At 46.0% G+C, this 16,812-nt stretch overlaps 1 protein-coding gene and 1 non-coding gene across 2 annotated transcripts in view; one reads left to right on the forward strand and one right to left on the reverse strand.

Moving 5' to 3' along the window:
- LOC146195316 (zinc finger FYVE domain-containing protein 21-like) overlaps window positions 1-16,812 on the forward strand; it is a 47,190-nt gene that overhangs the window by 14,279 nt on the left and 16,099 nt on the right. Inside the window, exon 5 of the mRNA XM_084597752.1 lies at window positions 7,351-7,556. Within this exon, the coding sequence (XP_084453878.1) occupies window positions 7,351-7,556 (206 nt within the window). The remainder of the gene's footprint in view (window positions 1-7,350; window positions 7,557-16,812) is intronic.
- Window positions 4,121-4,246, reverse strand: LOC146195318 (U5 spliceosomal RNA). Its single transcript, XR_014706269.1, has one exon. It is a non-coding gene; the product is annotated as a U5 spliceosomal RNA (small nuclear RNA).

Here is a 16,812-nt window from a genome sequence, read left to right on the forward strand (position 1 = left end):
GAAAGCTTTTCACTGAAGCACTGCTTTTGGCAGGTGCAGTGGAAGGCATTGTTCTTCGCTTCTGTAGGGGTGTAGTTGCATCAGCAGAGAGCGCAGTGAAGGGTTATTGTGCGAGCCCTACAAAGATAACATGGGGCTCTGAGCCTAAGCCTTGTTTTCTTCCTTCCTGTGTATAGCACTGTGACACAACCAAATTCATTTTTTTTTTTTTTTGTTTGCTTGCAACAAAGCCATGCACTGTGGATGAGACATTCTCATTGTGGATAACCAGGGGCATAGCCCAGGGAAAGGCTTATGGGGCAAAAGCCCCCACAGAATTTGTTCTTGCTGTCACACACCGGAGACCAAAACAACCACCAGCACCGGGAATGAATGTTGACTTTGTCTATGCTATTTTCACACTCAAAAAGACATGCTGATGCCATTAAACGAAAAAAGTGCATTGAGTTTTCTAAAGTCGTACATCGCACTATACAAACGAGGCAAGCCCGCTATCAGACAAGCTGACAAGGCATGCAGCAAGGTCTGATGCGTGGAGGAAAAAAGAAAACAGGCGGGAGCTTGATGCCACATGCGCAGCATCCGCAGTCCAACCTCTTCTGACGCCTTTCTGAGACTGCCATCAGACGAGGAGGTGCAAAAAAGGAGCTTCTCTCGGTGCCCTTGTTTGCACTGAATCTCAATGTTTTGGGGTACTGTTGATGCTCTAGGGGAAAGCCTGTCGAAGTGGTGTGCTGAAAGTCTGTCTGTTCTTAACATCTCAGTTCCTTAGTTTGCAAATGCTATATTATAATCAGTGCTATATATTCACACTGGAGAGAACCACTGGTAGCCTTTTCATCTATGGGTCCTCCGTCAGGCAGGCTACGCATTCTAACTAACGTTTTAATTGCATGCCTGGGAAACCGGCTGTGATGTATTTTCAGTTCTGCATTTGCTAAATTAAACAAAGGATTTTTGTTTGAAACAATACATGTGCAGGATATTCAATGGAATGAAAGCCTCTGGAGGTATCATTCTTCCATGCAGCCCTTGCATCCCAGCACGCAGCATTTATGCTGTAGTTAAGAGGTGGCAAGTAGCTCGTGGCACGTAACTCAATAACCACGCAGCAGCGTCAGCTCCCTGTAGAAAAAAACTTGTAGCTACGCCCACTGTGGGTAACTGTCACAGTGTAGATTTCTTTTTTTTTTTTCTGCTTTTACAAAGATGCTTTATTTTTTTTTATCACCATGTGTGAAGATATTGAGGATGAGCTTAAGGTGCTAGTTTGTGGCTTATGGCACCCTGCTCATTTGTGAAACAACAGCTGAAACCAAACTGCATGTCTTGACGCAGATATTTTTCACGTTAATAGAGGATGAGGATCTGGCCAAAAATTGTGTACTTTGGTGCACAATATGCCTGAAGTGATTTTTCAAGTTCATGTTTATTGTGTGCACATAATATGGCATACATAATAAATACAGAAGGAGGTCCCATAGTTAAAAAACAAAATACTGTACTGGGACCTCCTGAAATAATTGGAATGAGTTAGGAGGCAGCAGTGGCAACAGCAATTGTACAAAGTAAAAATAAAGTCTTTTACAACAAATATAATGTGAGAAGCAAGGGAAAAAAAACTATGCTGAAATTATGGAATATAGAATTATAGAATTTCACAGGACAGAAGAGCTTGTTATGCTTGGTCAGCTGCCAGGACGTTTGTTAGGAAAGTTGAAACTAATTAGGATAGTGGCATATGCACCCAGAATGAAATGCTTCTTAAAATTTTCATATTGTAAGACAGATTCCAGAATAAGTTTTCTGATGTCCAAACAGCTTGTTGATCTTTGTTTTCTTAGTTTCTTTTTTATATTCAGAAATCTGATTTGACGTCACTCTTTTTCAGTGAAAAGTTATTTTTGCTCATTGAAAAATGCCTGTTCAACCATGTGTTTACTGGGGTGCTATCTGAATAAGTGGAGGTACCAGAAGCATGGCGGATAAGTCACTTGCGTGATGATTAGCTGTGGCATTCATTGCCGTTATGGGGGATCAAGAATTTGTTTGTCTGCTATTGCAGCATAGCTACAATTGCACAGCTTTATGAATTGTAAAATGTCGGGTTTAATGTCTCAAACCAACGTGTGAATTATGATGTAACAAAATATGTTCTGTACTTCAGTATAACTACCAAGCTAGACTGACAAAAAATGACAGTACATTGATTTAACGTAATGCCCTAACTCCGTCCTGTAAGCACGTGAAAATAAGTGTGCAAATCTCAACATTAACACATATCTGCAAGTACCTTGCCACTGTCTGCCACAACTCCTGTCCAACCTCTGCTGTAGCTCAACTTCTGAGCTGTTTAGAAAAAAACATTTAAAAGCAGTGGAAAGAAAAACTTATGTGCTGGTAGAAAAGATAGTCCAGACAGATACGTAAGCTGTGTTTGTTATGTTACGGGGTCAGGAGATTAAATGTGAACATACAACTTTGTAATTATAGTTTAGGAATTGTAAAGTGTCTGCCTTTATTCATTTCATATTTCTAAGTATGCATATGTTTGTCTGCAAGGGCTTTGAAACCTTGTCTGCCATATTTGTCTGATACTTGAGTATTCAATATAACCTAACAGAAAAGGCTTTCTAGTAGGTTGTGGCTAAAACTGTCAGGCTGCATACATTCTTGCATTTTCTTTTCCATGTGCACACAGTGTACAGTGTTGCTTTGCAAGAAACTGTGAAGATTGCTGCAGGTAACGTCAGTGAGAAGTTAGAAACAATCATTAGAGAGAAGACCACATGAACTACTAGAGCAAACATGAAAATAATTGTTGCTAACTTTATGCTACATTTGCAGCAGTACTCCTGACGGAAACTACTACATTTCCCCTTAGCCACAAACCAAAAAATCCACACCATCGCAGACTTCCAGTGGAAAAACGGAGCAGGGAAAAAAAAAAAAAAGAAAAAAAAAAGGCCAGGAAAAAAATATTTCAACCATGTGTTTACCACTGAATGTCATGCCTTGTACTTGTTTTGTGTGATTTATGGGCTTGGCTGTGCTTCACATTGTGTGTTGCCTCATCATTTTTATTTCATTATTACCTTGGCTTAAATTACGAACAGAATATATAATACACTATTGAAAGTAAATCAGAAGTTGAGCTACGGCAGAGGCGAGTTGTGGCAGACAGGGGCAAGGCGCTTACAGGTATGTGTTAACATTGGGATTTGCACACTTCTCACCTGCGTACAGTGCGGAGTTAAATCTTCTATACTCCGTTTCATACGTCAGGTGCAACGCAGCGAAAGCTACGCAGGTTGTCCGCAAATAATAAAAAATATATATATATACATCACTACGCGCTCATTTTGTAGCCGAGTGGTTTCTGCGAAAACGGGCTCTATTCCGAGCATGCACGTATGCAATAACTTGTTTCGCGGTCTTGGACATCTTCGCAGTGCGGATCTTATAGAAAAAATCCTCTTCGAAGAGGCAGTCGAGGTCGCTGCGTTGCGCAGCGCGGATGGGGGGGCTAGCGTGGATACAGTGAATAGCGCAGAGGGCACCGCTGGCAGGGTTTCGGGGCAGCGAAAACGCGGCACGAAAGAAAACGACAAACCAAACATACAAATTCACCGAATCCGATCCTTTCTCCTAAAAAGGTGCTTTTTAGGAATATGATGGCAAATGTAAGATGTATTAAGCTTGCAGACAAAGCAGATATTTCCTCTCGTCAAAAGCGCAAACAAGAGCTCTAGCTTTGGTAGTGTACATTACACTTGATGTATGAAATGGAGTAGCACAGACTGTGTTGAAGGATGAAACAAAATCTCTATTTTAAATTGCAACGTTTTTTTTGCTTTTTTTCTCCCATGATCTGCGTATGACAGGTTGAAAGAAGTATAGTTGTGCAAAGATGCGTTTATTGGAGTGCAGTTTCCGAATTATAATGCGGTAAGCGTTATGGACAATGCAACCGTCTGCGTTTCTGATACATGGAATTTCGGAAGGGTTACAAATCTTACCGGACGTGGCGTCCGGCGAGGTACGGTGGGCGAGATATAGATTATAGCTGGGTGTGGATATATACAGTGCATATGGATCTTTCTTTTGGTTTAGTAATTAGGCCTCTCCCAAACGGGTGAGGCCCCACAAAAATTGGCCTATAGGCTCATTGGAGTGTCCCTCCCCACGGTAATCTTTAGTAAAAGGCGAAAGATTAGTACGTGGATTTGAGGAGAGACCTGAGCGATACTTCAGCCTGGTCAGGCAAGCCATGCCATCCTGGCGTACCGCTTTCCCAGAGCCAGTTACTATATGCGCTTAGGTCAAAAACTCAGCTGAAAACGGTAGCTTGAACACCTAAGATAGCATTTTTGGGACATAAGACAATGCTAGCTTGGTCTTTTTAATCAAAATGCTGCTTAGCGATTCAATTTTGCTTTCAATCGGTACGAATGCATACAGAGATCATTTATGGAAGCTACCCTTGAGAGTCACGATGGTCCCGCCCCCTAGCCAAGCGCGCCGAAGTGAAAGCGCGATTGTATCGGTTTGTTGCCGAGTGATGGCGCTAGTTCTCTCCTTCCGCGCCTTTACACCGTGCCCACGCCTTCCACGTATTAACTCTTCCATAGGCGTTCGGCGGGCTGCTTCGTAATAGTACCGCTATCGCGCCGGGTTGCTCAAATTTCGTGCACCAGCAAGGTACAATGATACCAGAGTTGTTGTATAATGGAATCTGAGTTAGTAACGTTAGCTTTTATCATGTTTCTTAGCTCATCTGCTTAGAAGCGAGGTGGTTGTAGCTTTTGGCAACCAAAGCAGCATATGTTCCTTTGCGATTCATTGGCGAATCGTTTTATTTTACGACAAACAGGATGCCTTGTTTCACATTTATTAAGACGAAAAGAAAAAGTATCCCCTATGTTTTCCTTTGTGGCAGTGTCTCTTGACTTCCTTCTTAAGCCTCGGCAAAGGCGGAAAACTGAGTATTTTCAGTGATGCCATGACCACAGCGCCTGTATATTTCCCTGAGCGTGTTTTAATTCGTGCAGGCAAGTCCTGGAGTCATTTTCAATCTCTTTCGGTCGAAAAGCCATCGGCGTAGTAGTAGTCGGCACCGCATGTCGGAAATAATCAAGGACTGTGGGGAAAAAAAAAAAAAATGGTTTCACGCTAATATGTCGATGAATGCGTTGAAAGGTGTCCAACTGCTCATAATGCAAAACCAATCTTTACTGATGCTAAGTACGTATCGGTGTATAAAATGAGATAAAGATAAATAAAATTACAATTATTAAAAAGGGATAACATCGTCCGTGTGTGCGAAACGCTAGCTCATAATAACGGCGGAGCTTAATTGTGTCCCTTTCCTTTTTTTTTCCTTCTTTCTTTCTTTCTTTCTTTCTTTCTTTCTTTCTTTCTTTCTTTCTTTCTTTCTTTAGTTCGTTCGTTCGTTCTTTTTCTGCTGTTATTGGGTGCTGTGCTCACGCAGCGCGGATATGATTCAAATTTATTGCATAGGCGGGTACCTTGACGAGTCGGGGAGCAAGCTTTTAGGTTCAAGCTTGGAAGCTGTCTAAAAAATATGTGCTCGCGCGTGGAACGTCCTTCGCGGCTGTTATATATTTACGCTTGTGTCAACAAATTACTGCTATCGTTACTCGGGTATGCTGCGACGGTGATCTTCACTGTGAATTCATGTCCTAGGCGTTCCTTATACTAGGGTGTGAATGTGGACATCGAGAAACGCCACAAAATGCGCCTGCTTGGAATTTTCTTGGCTGGGGACCGCATCGTAGTCGTTGATAGTGTGTGTGGCTTGAGTGTGACGACGTTCGTTCCTTTCTACCACTTTAAACACCGTAGACGTACGCCAGGCGCATCTGGCCTATTTTCGCCACAGGAGAAAAGTTATTTTACATAAGATTGATGGCGTGTCTACATGGACAGGAAAATTTGAAGGAATTAAAAAAAAAAAAGCCCTCTGAGGCAAAATAGTTGTATACTTATAGATATCCTAATTCCGTTCCACACATAAGTGGTATTATTTAATGTATTTGCGAAGGAAATTGAAGAGTTTTGTCAGTCACGGCATCAGCTTTCAAGCAGCCGCACGATATTGTTTGACGTCTTCAAATAATGCAGTGATGCCGAAAGTATATTTTCAGTAAAGGAGGGGGGGGGGGGGGGGTATTTGTCTGTTACCACAGCGTTTAGTCCCGACTCCTCCTGTGCAAGAAATGAAATACAACGAACTTGAACTATATACATTGAAAAGTACTCGCTCCTTCCATGTCCTTTTTCGCATTTATGCACAGTACAGTACCAGCAAGCATGGCACACACGCCAGCTTGATTCTATTGTTGAAATTGCTGTTATATGAAAGCCAAAACGACGTAAGCACCTATAACCCTTGTCTGTTTCCATGTTTTTGGCTGTCATCAATGTCAAATTGCCTAGTACGGCGTCGTGGGGTGACCAATTTTATGGAAACGAGGTTAAATGAGTTAGCTGGTCTGAAGCTGCGGAAAAAGAAAAAGTAAAACGCAAGTCATATGGAGAGAAGGGGTGGGGTGGCTGTCCGCATTTTTATCAACCATTAACGTTTTCCTTAACCCAATTGACGTTTGCAAGTCTCTCTTGGGGCACATAGTTCACCAGTGTGTGCACGGGTGAAGTGCGTGACTGCTGTGCCGGTACCGTCAAATAACTGTGTCGTCGTTTGTTTTTGTTTGTTATTTTCCTCAAAAAGGGCGGATCCGAATTCATGTATGTGCAAGTGTAGAATGTTTGGAAACTCAGAGGCGCAAATATCGGTGTCACTTGCGGCTGGTTTACGAGGCACGCCGTAGAGCATGCAATGCATAAATAGCTGCGTCCTCCTGAGAAGGTTCGTGCCCTAAGAAACACGAGTGCTATCTGCCGCAATTAAAAGTATATGGGACATCGCTTTCTTCGTCTGCCGGTACTTTGCCCCCTTCAAAACGGGCGTTGAAAGCGGAGCTCGAACACCCCTCCCCTCCATCTCCTCCGCGCGGTCATGAACGGGACGGAAATTTCCCCTGTCGGGGACATCTGAATGGCAGTCTTAGGGAACGGCAGCTTTGGTGATTTTAGGTACTGTTTTAGTATGTTTGTAAACGGGTCCGCCCTTATGCACGCTAATTCCACTGTCATACATCGGTGAGTACAATGGTTTACTGCACACCCGCGGACACCAAACGCGGATATGTTATCTACTATTTACCGTTTCCTAGCAGCCGCCTTTGAACTATCCCGATATTGGTGACGTGGAGCTAGGGAAGGGAATTAATCTCCTATAACCGTGCTTCGTTTCTTTTCTGTTCGCAGCGCGGGCAGCCTCAGTAAGCGACGGCGGCCTCAGCGGCGTCATGTTGGGCTACCGCCCCCAGGCCCGGCCCACCAGCGCCGTTGGGGGCGATGGCGACCAGCTGCAGCTGGAGGCGGATTCTCCGCAGACGCTGCTGCATATGGGCCTATCCCCTGTGCCCGAGGCTGCCGCCCAGGGCGCCCTCTGGATTGTCGCCCTCAACAAGGTACAGAACACGTTGCCGCACCTGTTGTTTGGGGAGCATGCTTGACAGCCTTTTCCTGTCGCCCAACCGTAACAGTCGTCTTTACTGTCTCACTAACTTCGGTTATAGTGCTCTAGAATATTGGGCAGTGTGACGACCGGCGCCGGAGAGCGGGCCGCTTTTGCGATGACAGGAACCGACTACCGCGAGAGGGCGCGACGTGCAACAGGGGTGCCACGTTCGCCGCTCGGCGCGTAGCGGCCGCGGGGATAGCGGGGGTACAGACGAGGCGTGCGGTTCTTTTTGGAGCTATTTTGACACGCTGCGCAAATGGTGCGATATTTAAAAAAGGGGCTACTTATTACAAGTGCTTAAACTCATCCCTACCATTCCATTACGTTAATCTGGAGACGCCGTGCTCGCTTGGGCAGTCCTACGGAGCAGCGCGCGATGTTTTAATCGCTATTTCAAACTCTTTCAACATTTCTTCCTGCGGACAGCCATAAATCGTCCAGATGAGCTTGTACTTAATGTTTTCAACGAAGCGTGATGTTTTGCATTCGTTCTTCCAGCAAGGGAAAAAAGGCTACTGCCGAGGAGCGCTATTAACACGCGGAGAATAACAGTATACATGCGAATCAAAGCTTGTGCTTCGTAAGGTCTCTTAGGAACAGCTTATTTTTTACGAACCTTATTTACGAACACCTGCTTACATTTTGCTGCTTGTGCTTATTAATACATAACAACGTTTATCTTAAATCGTCAGTAATTTGTAATATATCTCTTTAATAGGTGTTCTTTATGTGCCCTATAATCACCGCTTATATAAATTACAAATACAGTGTGCGAGCAAAACACATTTATTTATTACCGTTCTAATGTAAAGCACTGTGGTATTTAGCGGCAAAAAGGAAAAAAAAAAGGAAAATATACGTGACTCAAGCATTTATTCTCTGTTCGTGATTAACAAATATATATATCGCGGACATTTGTTTACGTGCCGCTGACCAAAGGGTGAACCAGCTGTTTAGATTTAAAAAATGTCAAGTACAGCTAGGACAATACTTCAGACAAAATATGAAAAATTAAACCTGTCACATATACGTATACGAGGGAATACGTTCATATGCGCACTTGAGAGCGGACGCTTTATTGGCATCAAATGGTACAGAGCAAAAAAAAAAAAAAAAGAACACTTATAATTGCGCGTCGTATTGGCAGATATGATGCAGTTCTTGGCACGCACCGAAAGAAAACGAAAAATGCGAAAACGGTGACGGGCACCAAATGCACATGCAATTAGTATAAGGCCGAATTCAGATGCGGACACTAATGCGTGTCTATTCTTCGAGTGTGTTGTATGGAAATGTGAGAAATCAACTGAATAAACTCGCCAACTACTGCTTGCCGGACTATAATCGGGCTACTTGCCGCGGGTACTCTTTGCAGAACTAATCGGGCTATAATTGTTAACAAGGTTGATATTACGCGTGGAATACTCCAAGGGAATTCAATTATTTTCCCTTTGAGAACTCTTGTCTTGGTTCGCTTACTTCGCAAAAGCGAAGCCGCAAAAACACATGAACTTTCATTATTTCAAGTGTGAGCTTTCTGGTGCTCTAATAGGTAACATTTTTGAACCTCCACATTTTAAATGGAGGTTGCAAAATCTCAAGTGCAAAGGCGTCCAAAAGGATCGCACACCCGTGCCAAATTTTTGGGCAAATTGCGACTATAGCTTGGAGCCTATGGCGCAGTTTTTGTTCGTGGCGAAAAACCGTGCCGACCTCACAACCTCTCTTTCGCTGAAGAATTATGTAGCGGAAGCGAATTAGGCGTACACTATAGCCTCTGCGTCCTCTATTTTCCATCGTTCTTTTTTTTTTTTTTTTTCACTTTATATGTGCACCAAAACAGGACTAGAGCGATCTTCTGGGGTCAGTGACTTACATATTACCGGTTGCTTGAGCACGCAGAATAAAAACTACCTAGAATGAAAACATTTTCTGGAACAATTAGGTCATTGTCAAACTATAATGCATTGAGATTAAATGTCTAAAGTATAGCGCGCATCTCTGGGTACTTAAAGATACCCGTTACAGCAATGTTCCAATTTATGGAAAGAAAATAAAATGATTTGTTCTTATATTAGTGTACAAATTTACGAAGCTGTTGACTTAAACTTCGACGCTTATATCTACGCGTTCGATTGCAGCCTTTTTGTGTGCTTTCTTCTTGATTCCCAGGCCTCCATTTGGTTCTTAAGCTCGATTGTTTCCCCTTTTTTTTATTGCCTGTCATATTTCTCCATTTTTCTTCGTCTTTAGCTGCCTGCTTTCTTCTCCGTCGTGCGTTTGCTGCGCCGCACGACAATTTCAAACGTTTGTTCACGTTCGCGGTCGCTCTTTTCACGGCGCTGCGTGCCTCGATCCTTTCTCCCTCCCTTGTAGGCGACACGTCTCTTTTCTTTTTTTTTTTTTCTGTGCATCCTTTACTTCCCACTTCTTCCAACTTTTCTGACCCATTGTGTTTAGTTATTTAGTAGCCGTTTACCTAGTGTCGTTCGTTTTTCATGTCTCTACCTCTATGCGGGGTAGTCCATATTTCATTCATTCGAACTGAATGCCGACTTTTCTTGTGGCTTCAGGTAACTTACTGTAGTCGGCATAGTCTGAGCGTGAAACAACGGAATATATACTATTCTTGACTGTTTTGATAATGGGGTTACTGTGGCCAGCTTTAGTCAGCGCTCGAACGCACATGTTGCATGTTTGACTTCTTCATACATCCTGTCTCCACACTGCCCTCTTTTCAAAACGAGTGCATTTCTGGACGTCAATTAGGTGCTTCAGGAATGCTAAAGCAAGCTGTACGGCGAGTGAAGTGTGGTGTGCGAGTCTGAATTTGTACGCCCTCTCCAAGCTGTTTTCTTCGGAGCCCAGCTCCTGTACATGTTGCTTCCGCGAGGTGTTGCCGACGGCCAAAAGGGAAAATAAATTAGGTGATTGCTAACAGTACTGAGCCCCATTAACCGGCATATTTATAAAATCTTGTCGCGAATAGCTCGAGACGACGCACAAGCAAACAAGAACGTACAGTGCGCGCGGTATCCACCCTGCTGCACAGCGCGCATTCGCGGGCGCCCGGACGGCTGACACACCAGTTGCTGGTGGCGCCCTCTGCGCTGCGGCGCCTCCGTCATCGCAAAAGCGGCCCCTCGCTCCCATGCATTTCGCGGCGCGGTCGACACACTGCCCAATCTTCTAGAGCACTATACTTCGGTTATTCGTTTCAAGGCGTCACTGTTGCTTGGTAGTATTTGCCAAAAGTTTAGAGCGCATGGTTTCTGATAGGTAATGCATTCTGAGTGTTTTAAACCTCCTGAAGGAAAGAATTTTTCGTTTTTTTACCCTTTCCAAAGGGGACGACTTCTGCGAATGCTAAAGGAGCGCAACTACATGCCTTTGAAGCAGACCCCCTGGGCTATAAACTTTTGACAAAGACTGTGCATAGCTTAAGGAACGTGTATTCGCTTTGCACATGTGTGTGCTCCAGTAACTCCTAGGTGGACAGTTCAACTGCACCTTTGGAGGAAGGGATGAAGGAGGAGAGAGAGGGGAAGTCGTATCTGGAATTAGTTTACACCAGCCAGGAATCTAGGGAATTTACATTGCCAGCGCACAGCACAGGGGGTCCTTTTGCGTCTCGCCGGTTTCGATCCCAGCTGCTCGGACTCCGTACCCGAGCTGTATGGTGCCAAGCTCCAAACCCTAATCAAACGCGGCAGATCTGCGTTGGACTTGAGGGAATTATCAGAAAGGTGGCGAGTTGTGCCCCTGTTTGCGATCGCCATGTCATTCTGTCAAGTTTTACGCAGTTCCGTCTAGACTGCTTCGATCTGGGACGCCTGTTTTCATATGCACCCGGAGCGGTGCCGGCTTGGAGGGCAAGGATTTTTAGAAGCTTTCCGTCAGAGCGACAGGGAACTTCTTGAAAGCAGAGTTGGTCTTCCCTCTAACCTGGCACGGGCCATCAGCTTACTTCTCAGGCGTCCATTGATAATTGGAGAAGCCATTTATGCATTTCAGTTTCTCAGGGGAAAAAAAAAATAAATAAAAGGGCAAAGAACGTCGAAATCATAGCTGCTCTTCCATTGTTTGCAATGGACCGTGGTTCAGTGGCCCGCAAAGCGAATATGTGATGTCAGCTTTTGTCGTTCTAACGCAGCCCTAGCCTTTAAAATCCACGGTCCACTCAGTTCGTACCCAACTTACGATTGATTGGCGGAAACTCCATAATCCGAGGTGGCAGTGATTTCCGGTTCCGGTGTTTCCAGGAATCAGATGAATCGAGGCCATGCAGATAACGACGCCACAGCTCTATTTTACTTTTGGTGCACCTATATGACCAACTAACTGGTCACGCGGTTAATCGTCGGGCAGTGAATTTTGAAGGACTGCAGTCCGCGTAGAACGGATTCATCGCAGCAGTTTTCACGTGATCCTTTCAACCGCCCACAGCGGCTTTGGAAGCTCGCGCACCATGTGCCGAACCGACTTATCGGTGGCTTAATTGTCAGTAGCGGAGTCCTTCAGTTTTGGTGCTTCTCCGCTCTTCTCTACAAAACGCATTTGTGTGTCACAAGCCGGTGTCTGGGCATTGGTGGGAAAACTCGGTTTTGCGCGATTGCCTACACGGAGAACTCGTAGAAGCGTTTTCCCGTCCTCTTTTGCCCAGGCAGCACAGGGCAGTGGTCCAATATCGGAAATACATCGGCAAACGGTGGTCCCATTATTGACGATTTCCCCGTGTAGCTTTGCCAGTGCAGAACGCATTCAATGATGGACCAAGTTTCACATGTTATCCCAATGTAGGTACCACCGATCTCAAATATTGGTAGCATTGGACCAGTTCGTCTTGTGTCCTCGCGATCTGACAGCATTGGACGAGTTCGTCCTATGTCTTCCCTATATCGGAAGAGCCGTTTTTAAAAATTGGTGACAATAGACCAACTTGTCTCGGGTCCTCTCGATATCGGCCGTGCCGTTTCAAAATCTGGCTGCATTGAACAGTTTTTCTCGTGTTAGTCTGATACCGCGGCCATGCCGTTTTAAACCGCCGACGATCCCCGATCTCCCAATATTGTAAGTGCCAAATTAAAAACCTGGATATTACTGGTTGCGAAATAAAATATGCAATCATTATACAAATAAAAACGGTTCCACATTTCTGTATTTAACGGAAGCCATTTCACAGCATTTCCGACAGTTACATTCGAGGCGAATGGCATTCATTCACATGTCTTCCGCGCTCGACGATGCGTCTGCAGCAGCGGTTTCGGGGCAAAATGGTGAAATATCGCGTTCAATCTGCGTGAGGTCTAGATAGAACAGAAGTGCCTTTGTCCCGTCACTTTAATTCAGACCAAGCTTGTGTGAATAAAATACTTCAATCAAACCACTTGCGCCAGCTGTCGGGTGGGAGTTCTTTCGCGAGCCAACACATGCGAATGGAGTCTATGTGCCTGTGGCATGAATGCCTTTAGGGAGCGGCTGTTGCCAGCGGTTACGTTTCCCCTCGTTGGAGGTAATTTTCGTTTCATTCTGTACCACCAGCATTGGTTTCGCACTCCCGGAAACGGGGTTAGGGTTTGTTTTATAGGGTTCAACGTCCCAGAGCAACTCAGGCTATGAGAGGCCGTAGTGGAGGGCTCAGGAAAATTCTCGAAATTATTTTGGTGTAACGGTGTCTAGCTAGGGGAGTGCGATTGCTGGAAAGCTTCCCGTGACGCTGCAGACACGCGTTTTCCGGTCAAAAAATGGGGTCGCGGCAGCCAAGGGGCCAAGGTGCGTCGGAGCTCTGTCGGTGCGTGGAGTACTGCCGCGGTACTCTCGCCACGTTGTTCGCCGCGCTCTTGTTGCGCGCGCCTACTGCACGCGTTCGCAGCACTCGGGAACGCGTGTCCGACGTGGCTTCGCACCTGTGGCAGACATTTGCGAAGGCCAAAGTGCCAAGATGCTTCGGAGACACCTGGCTGACGCGTGTTCCCGACTTCCGCGTCCGTGCTGTTCGCTCTCCTTTTCCTCTCGTCTATCCTCGCCGCGCGCGGAGCGCTCGGGTGCCACATGTGGACTCAGTTATCACCCGCGGCTCGTTCGTGCCCGCGGCGAGATCTGTCCTCCGCTTTCCCTTTTCCGGGCGCTCGTATCTGCCGTTTGCGTAAACACGCAAGTGGCACCGCGCCGGCTGCCTCCATCGCTGCCGCGTGACTTAACGACGAGCCGCTGACTCAGTGCACCTATGGCAGCCGAGGAGGGGACACGGCGGGAAAGGGACGGGTGCGCTCGCGCTCCTGACTCAACAACCGCCTGCTGTCCCTGGCACAATTTTTCTTTGCTTCATCAGATTATATTAACTTTATCGTTATTATCACGCTCGTGCGTGCCAATCTAGTCCATAATGCGAGCTGGAGTCGGTCGGGCCTGCACACCACCGACAAATAGGTTGGCTGTATCGACTTGCCCGGTTACGGTGGCGTGGGCAGCGGCGGTAACGTCCCGCGAAAAAAAGAAAAAAAAAATGACACTAACAGAATTTCCGAGATCGTGGCGGCCCGCGGCGCTGTCCCAGATGCCCATTGGATATACATGTTCGTTTTTCCCGCCGCCTGTTACTGCGATAATTCCGCGGGTGACCCGGTATGACCTAGCATGTCGACGGCACCCTGGACGATGGTGTTGTGGATCTGTAGCGTGCAGACAAGTTCCTTGGCACACGTGACACAACCTTTTTGCTTCAGTGAAAAAAGGAAGGCAGCTCACGACTTAATCGCTGATTATATGCGACCGTGTGGTAGCGTATACATTATTGTGCAATTTTATCGTGAATAATTTAGAAATGCGGTAACTTCTGTGTTTTATTGTTTTATTGAGCTTGACAGTGGTAGTTACTTGGTTTGGCCGCTCATCACGAACACACGTAATCGTCGGCGTTGTGATCAACGAATCAAGAACTGAACGCGGCGTCGACGCCGGAGGGCGTTGTATGCGCCATCTGTTGTCGGCGAGGGACTCGCATGCAAACACGGCCGGTCTCTAGAGCAAACAGGTGGCCCCATTCGCTCTGTTTAGCGGCAGCCTGGCTTTGGTGACTTTAGGTTGTTCGACCTGCATCATGTGTTTCAACATGCGTGGCCAAAGCAGGTATTTACCACAGACTGTTGGACTTGCTACCCGACAAAAGTTACTATGTGCAAGCATCACCGCAAACGAATCAGTAGTTGAGGCGGGAATTTATTATTATTTACTGTAGAGATGCACAATACTGTATAGCCGCTTCCCGTAGACGCCGCGGGCAGCATGTGTTGGCTGACGGCTCAATTCCCTACCTATGGCTGGCGGGAGGAGATCTAGCAAGTTCTATAAACAGGGCGAAGGTTCGAGTGCAATAAATCACGAACTGGGGGTGCAATTCGGTCCCGAAATTGTTACCCGTGGAACTGCAGTCTCACCCAGTGTGACAGCACTTTAACGCCACAGGACTGAACGGGTTTCCTCTGTTATTGCATAATATCTCGCTACCCTTCCACCCCACGAGAGACCTGGCCTGACCGCCTGCCCTCTCGTGGAGACCTGGCCGGACCGCCAGGCCACATTATCAAAAACTGCACAGCACATCAGTTCCTGACTGCTTTCACGTGCGGCCAGAAGGTGAATGAGACCCTTCGTGAGGAGTAGTAGTTTCATGGTCTCCTATCTCCTCTGTTGTCCCCCTGAACCTTTCTGCCTCAATCGAGGTGTGCATTGCAGTCCCTCCAGTCGGGGTTGCGTTCACACCGTTAGCTGCTTGTGGGGTTTACTTTGAGGGAAACACATCCTGGTGTGAGTAGTATTGGATTACGTGACTGTGCCTCCTCCGACCTTCTGCGCTCGCATGTGCTCTGTACAGTATTATTCCCGTGCTTTCCCATATGTCTTGAAAGGAATCCCCCAGGACCTTTCTCGGCTAACATCCACGAAAGCGCAGGCGGCCGTCCTGGTTAGCTTAGGTAGAGCGATAGTCTCGGAGAGGCGATGGTACTGGGTTCGTTCATCAGGTTAGCAAGAGAAAACTGAGGGACACTTAAGGTCCGCTTACGCGACGTCGTTAATTGTTCCCGTCTGTTTCTCCCCTTCCGCATCCTCGTTCACGCGCATGCGCTTTGTCACTCGCTTGGTCCCTAATCACTTAATTTGTGCGCCTGTTATCTCATATATATTCATTACCATGCAATCGTATAAGGTACCCCATTCTATGAAAGGCCGCCCGACATAAACGCTTTTAAATCGCCGTTGTAACCAAGCTGCACAGAGGTGCCTATGTGAGCTAGGAGCAGCGTTTCTCATTCCTCTCCCAAATGTTCAGGAATGTTTAATCCCATCGTGCCCTCCTGCCAGAAAGAAGCCCGAATTGGTAGCGCTTGCCTTGCCTTGTGTATATGGTCTCGTAACGTCGCACAACACGTCGACCTAGTCAATACTGGGCCTACTTGTAGAGCCCTTAACTGTCTTTTTTTTTTTTTTTTTTTTTTTTTTTTTTCGAGCATAACGGCGACAATGACGAATTTTCTGCATAATAGGGTCTCTATAACGCGCTGATATATAGACTGCGAGGTTCCTACTCGCTTTGTACAGCTTTGCTGTGTATAGCCGTGTGGCTACACTTTGTGTGGACGCTAATTAGTAAATACATCTGTGTACTTCCTTCCGTTAGGGTGTGCATAGGGCTTTTGTATGCGACGCCTGCTATTGCGTCGTGTTTTCTTCTGCCCGGTCGTATTAGTGCTCCGTTATTATTATTATTATTATTATTATTATTATTATTATTATTATTATTATTATTATTATTATTATTATTATTATTATTATTATTGTTTTATTACAAGAAAGCCTTCAGAAGGGAGTAGCTGTCGGGCGTCATTTCTCTCTCCTTTTTGTGTATCGGTGTTTCTTCTGGGCTTTAGCAGCTGTGCGGCAGCGCGTAAAAGGCGTGACTCAACCCTAGCTGCTCTGTGGTGGAAAGGGCGTCTAGACAAAAGGGAAAGAGAACGGGGACTCGCGGTCGGGCAAAGCCACCCGATCCTGTGATATATCTCGGTCCTGAAGACTGCACAAAGCTAGACACGATGCGAAGGAAAAACATTTTTCGCTACTTGTCCGTCTTAACTTTTTTTTTTTTCTGCCTTTCCTTTGTCTGCGCTTTCCGCCAGACGAACAGGGTACTGTGTGGGGGGGGGGGG

This window comes from Amblyomma maculatum, chromosome 3 (genome assembly GCF_055883805.1).
Source record: "Amblyomma maculatum isolate TAMU_Amacu chromosome 3, ASM5588380v1, whole genome shotgun sequence".
NCBI classification, from domain to species: domain Eukaryota; kingdom Metazoa; phylum Arthropoda; class Arachnida; order Ixodida; family Ixodidae; genus Amblyomma; species Amblyomma maculatum.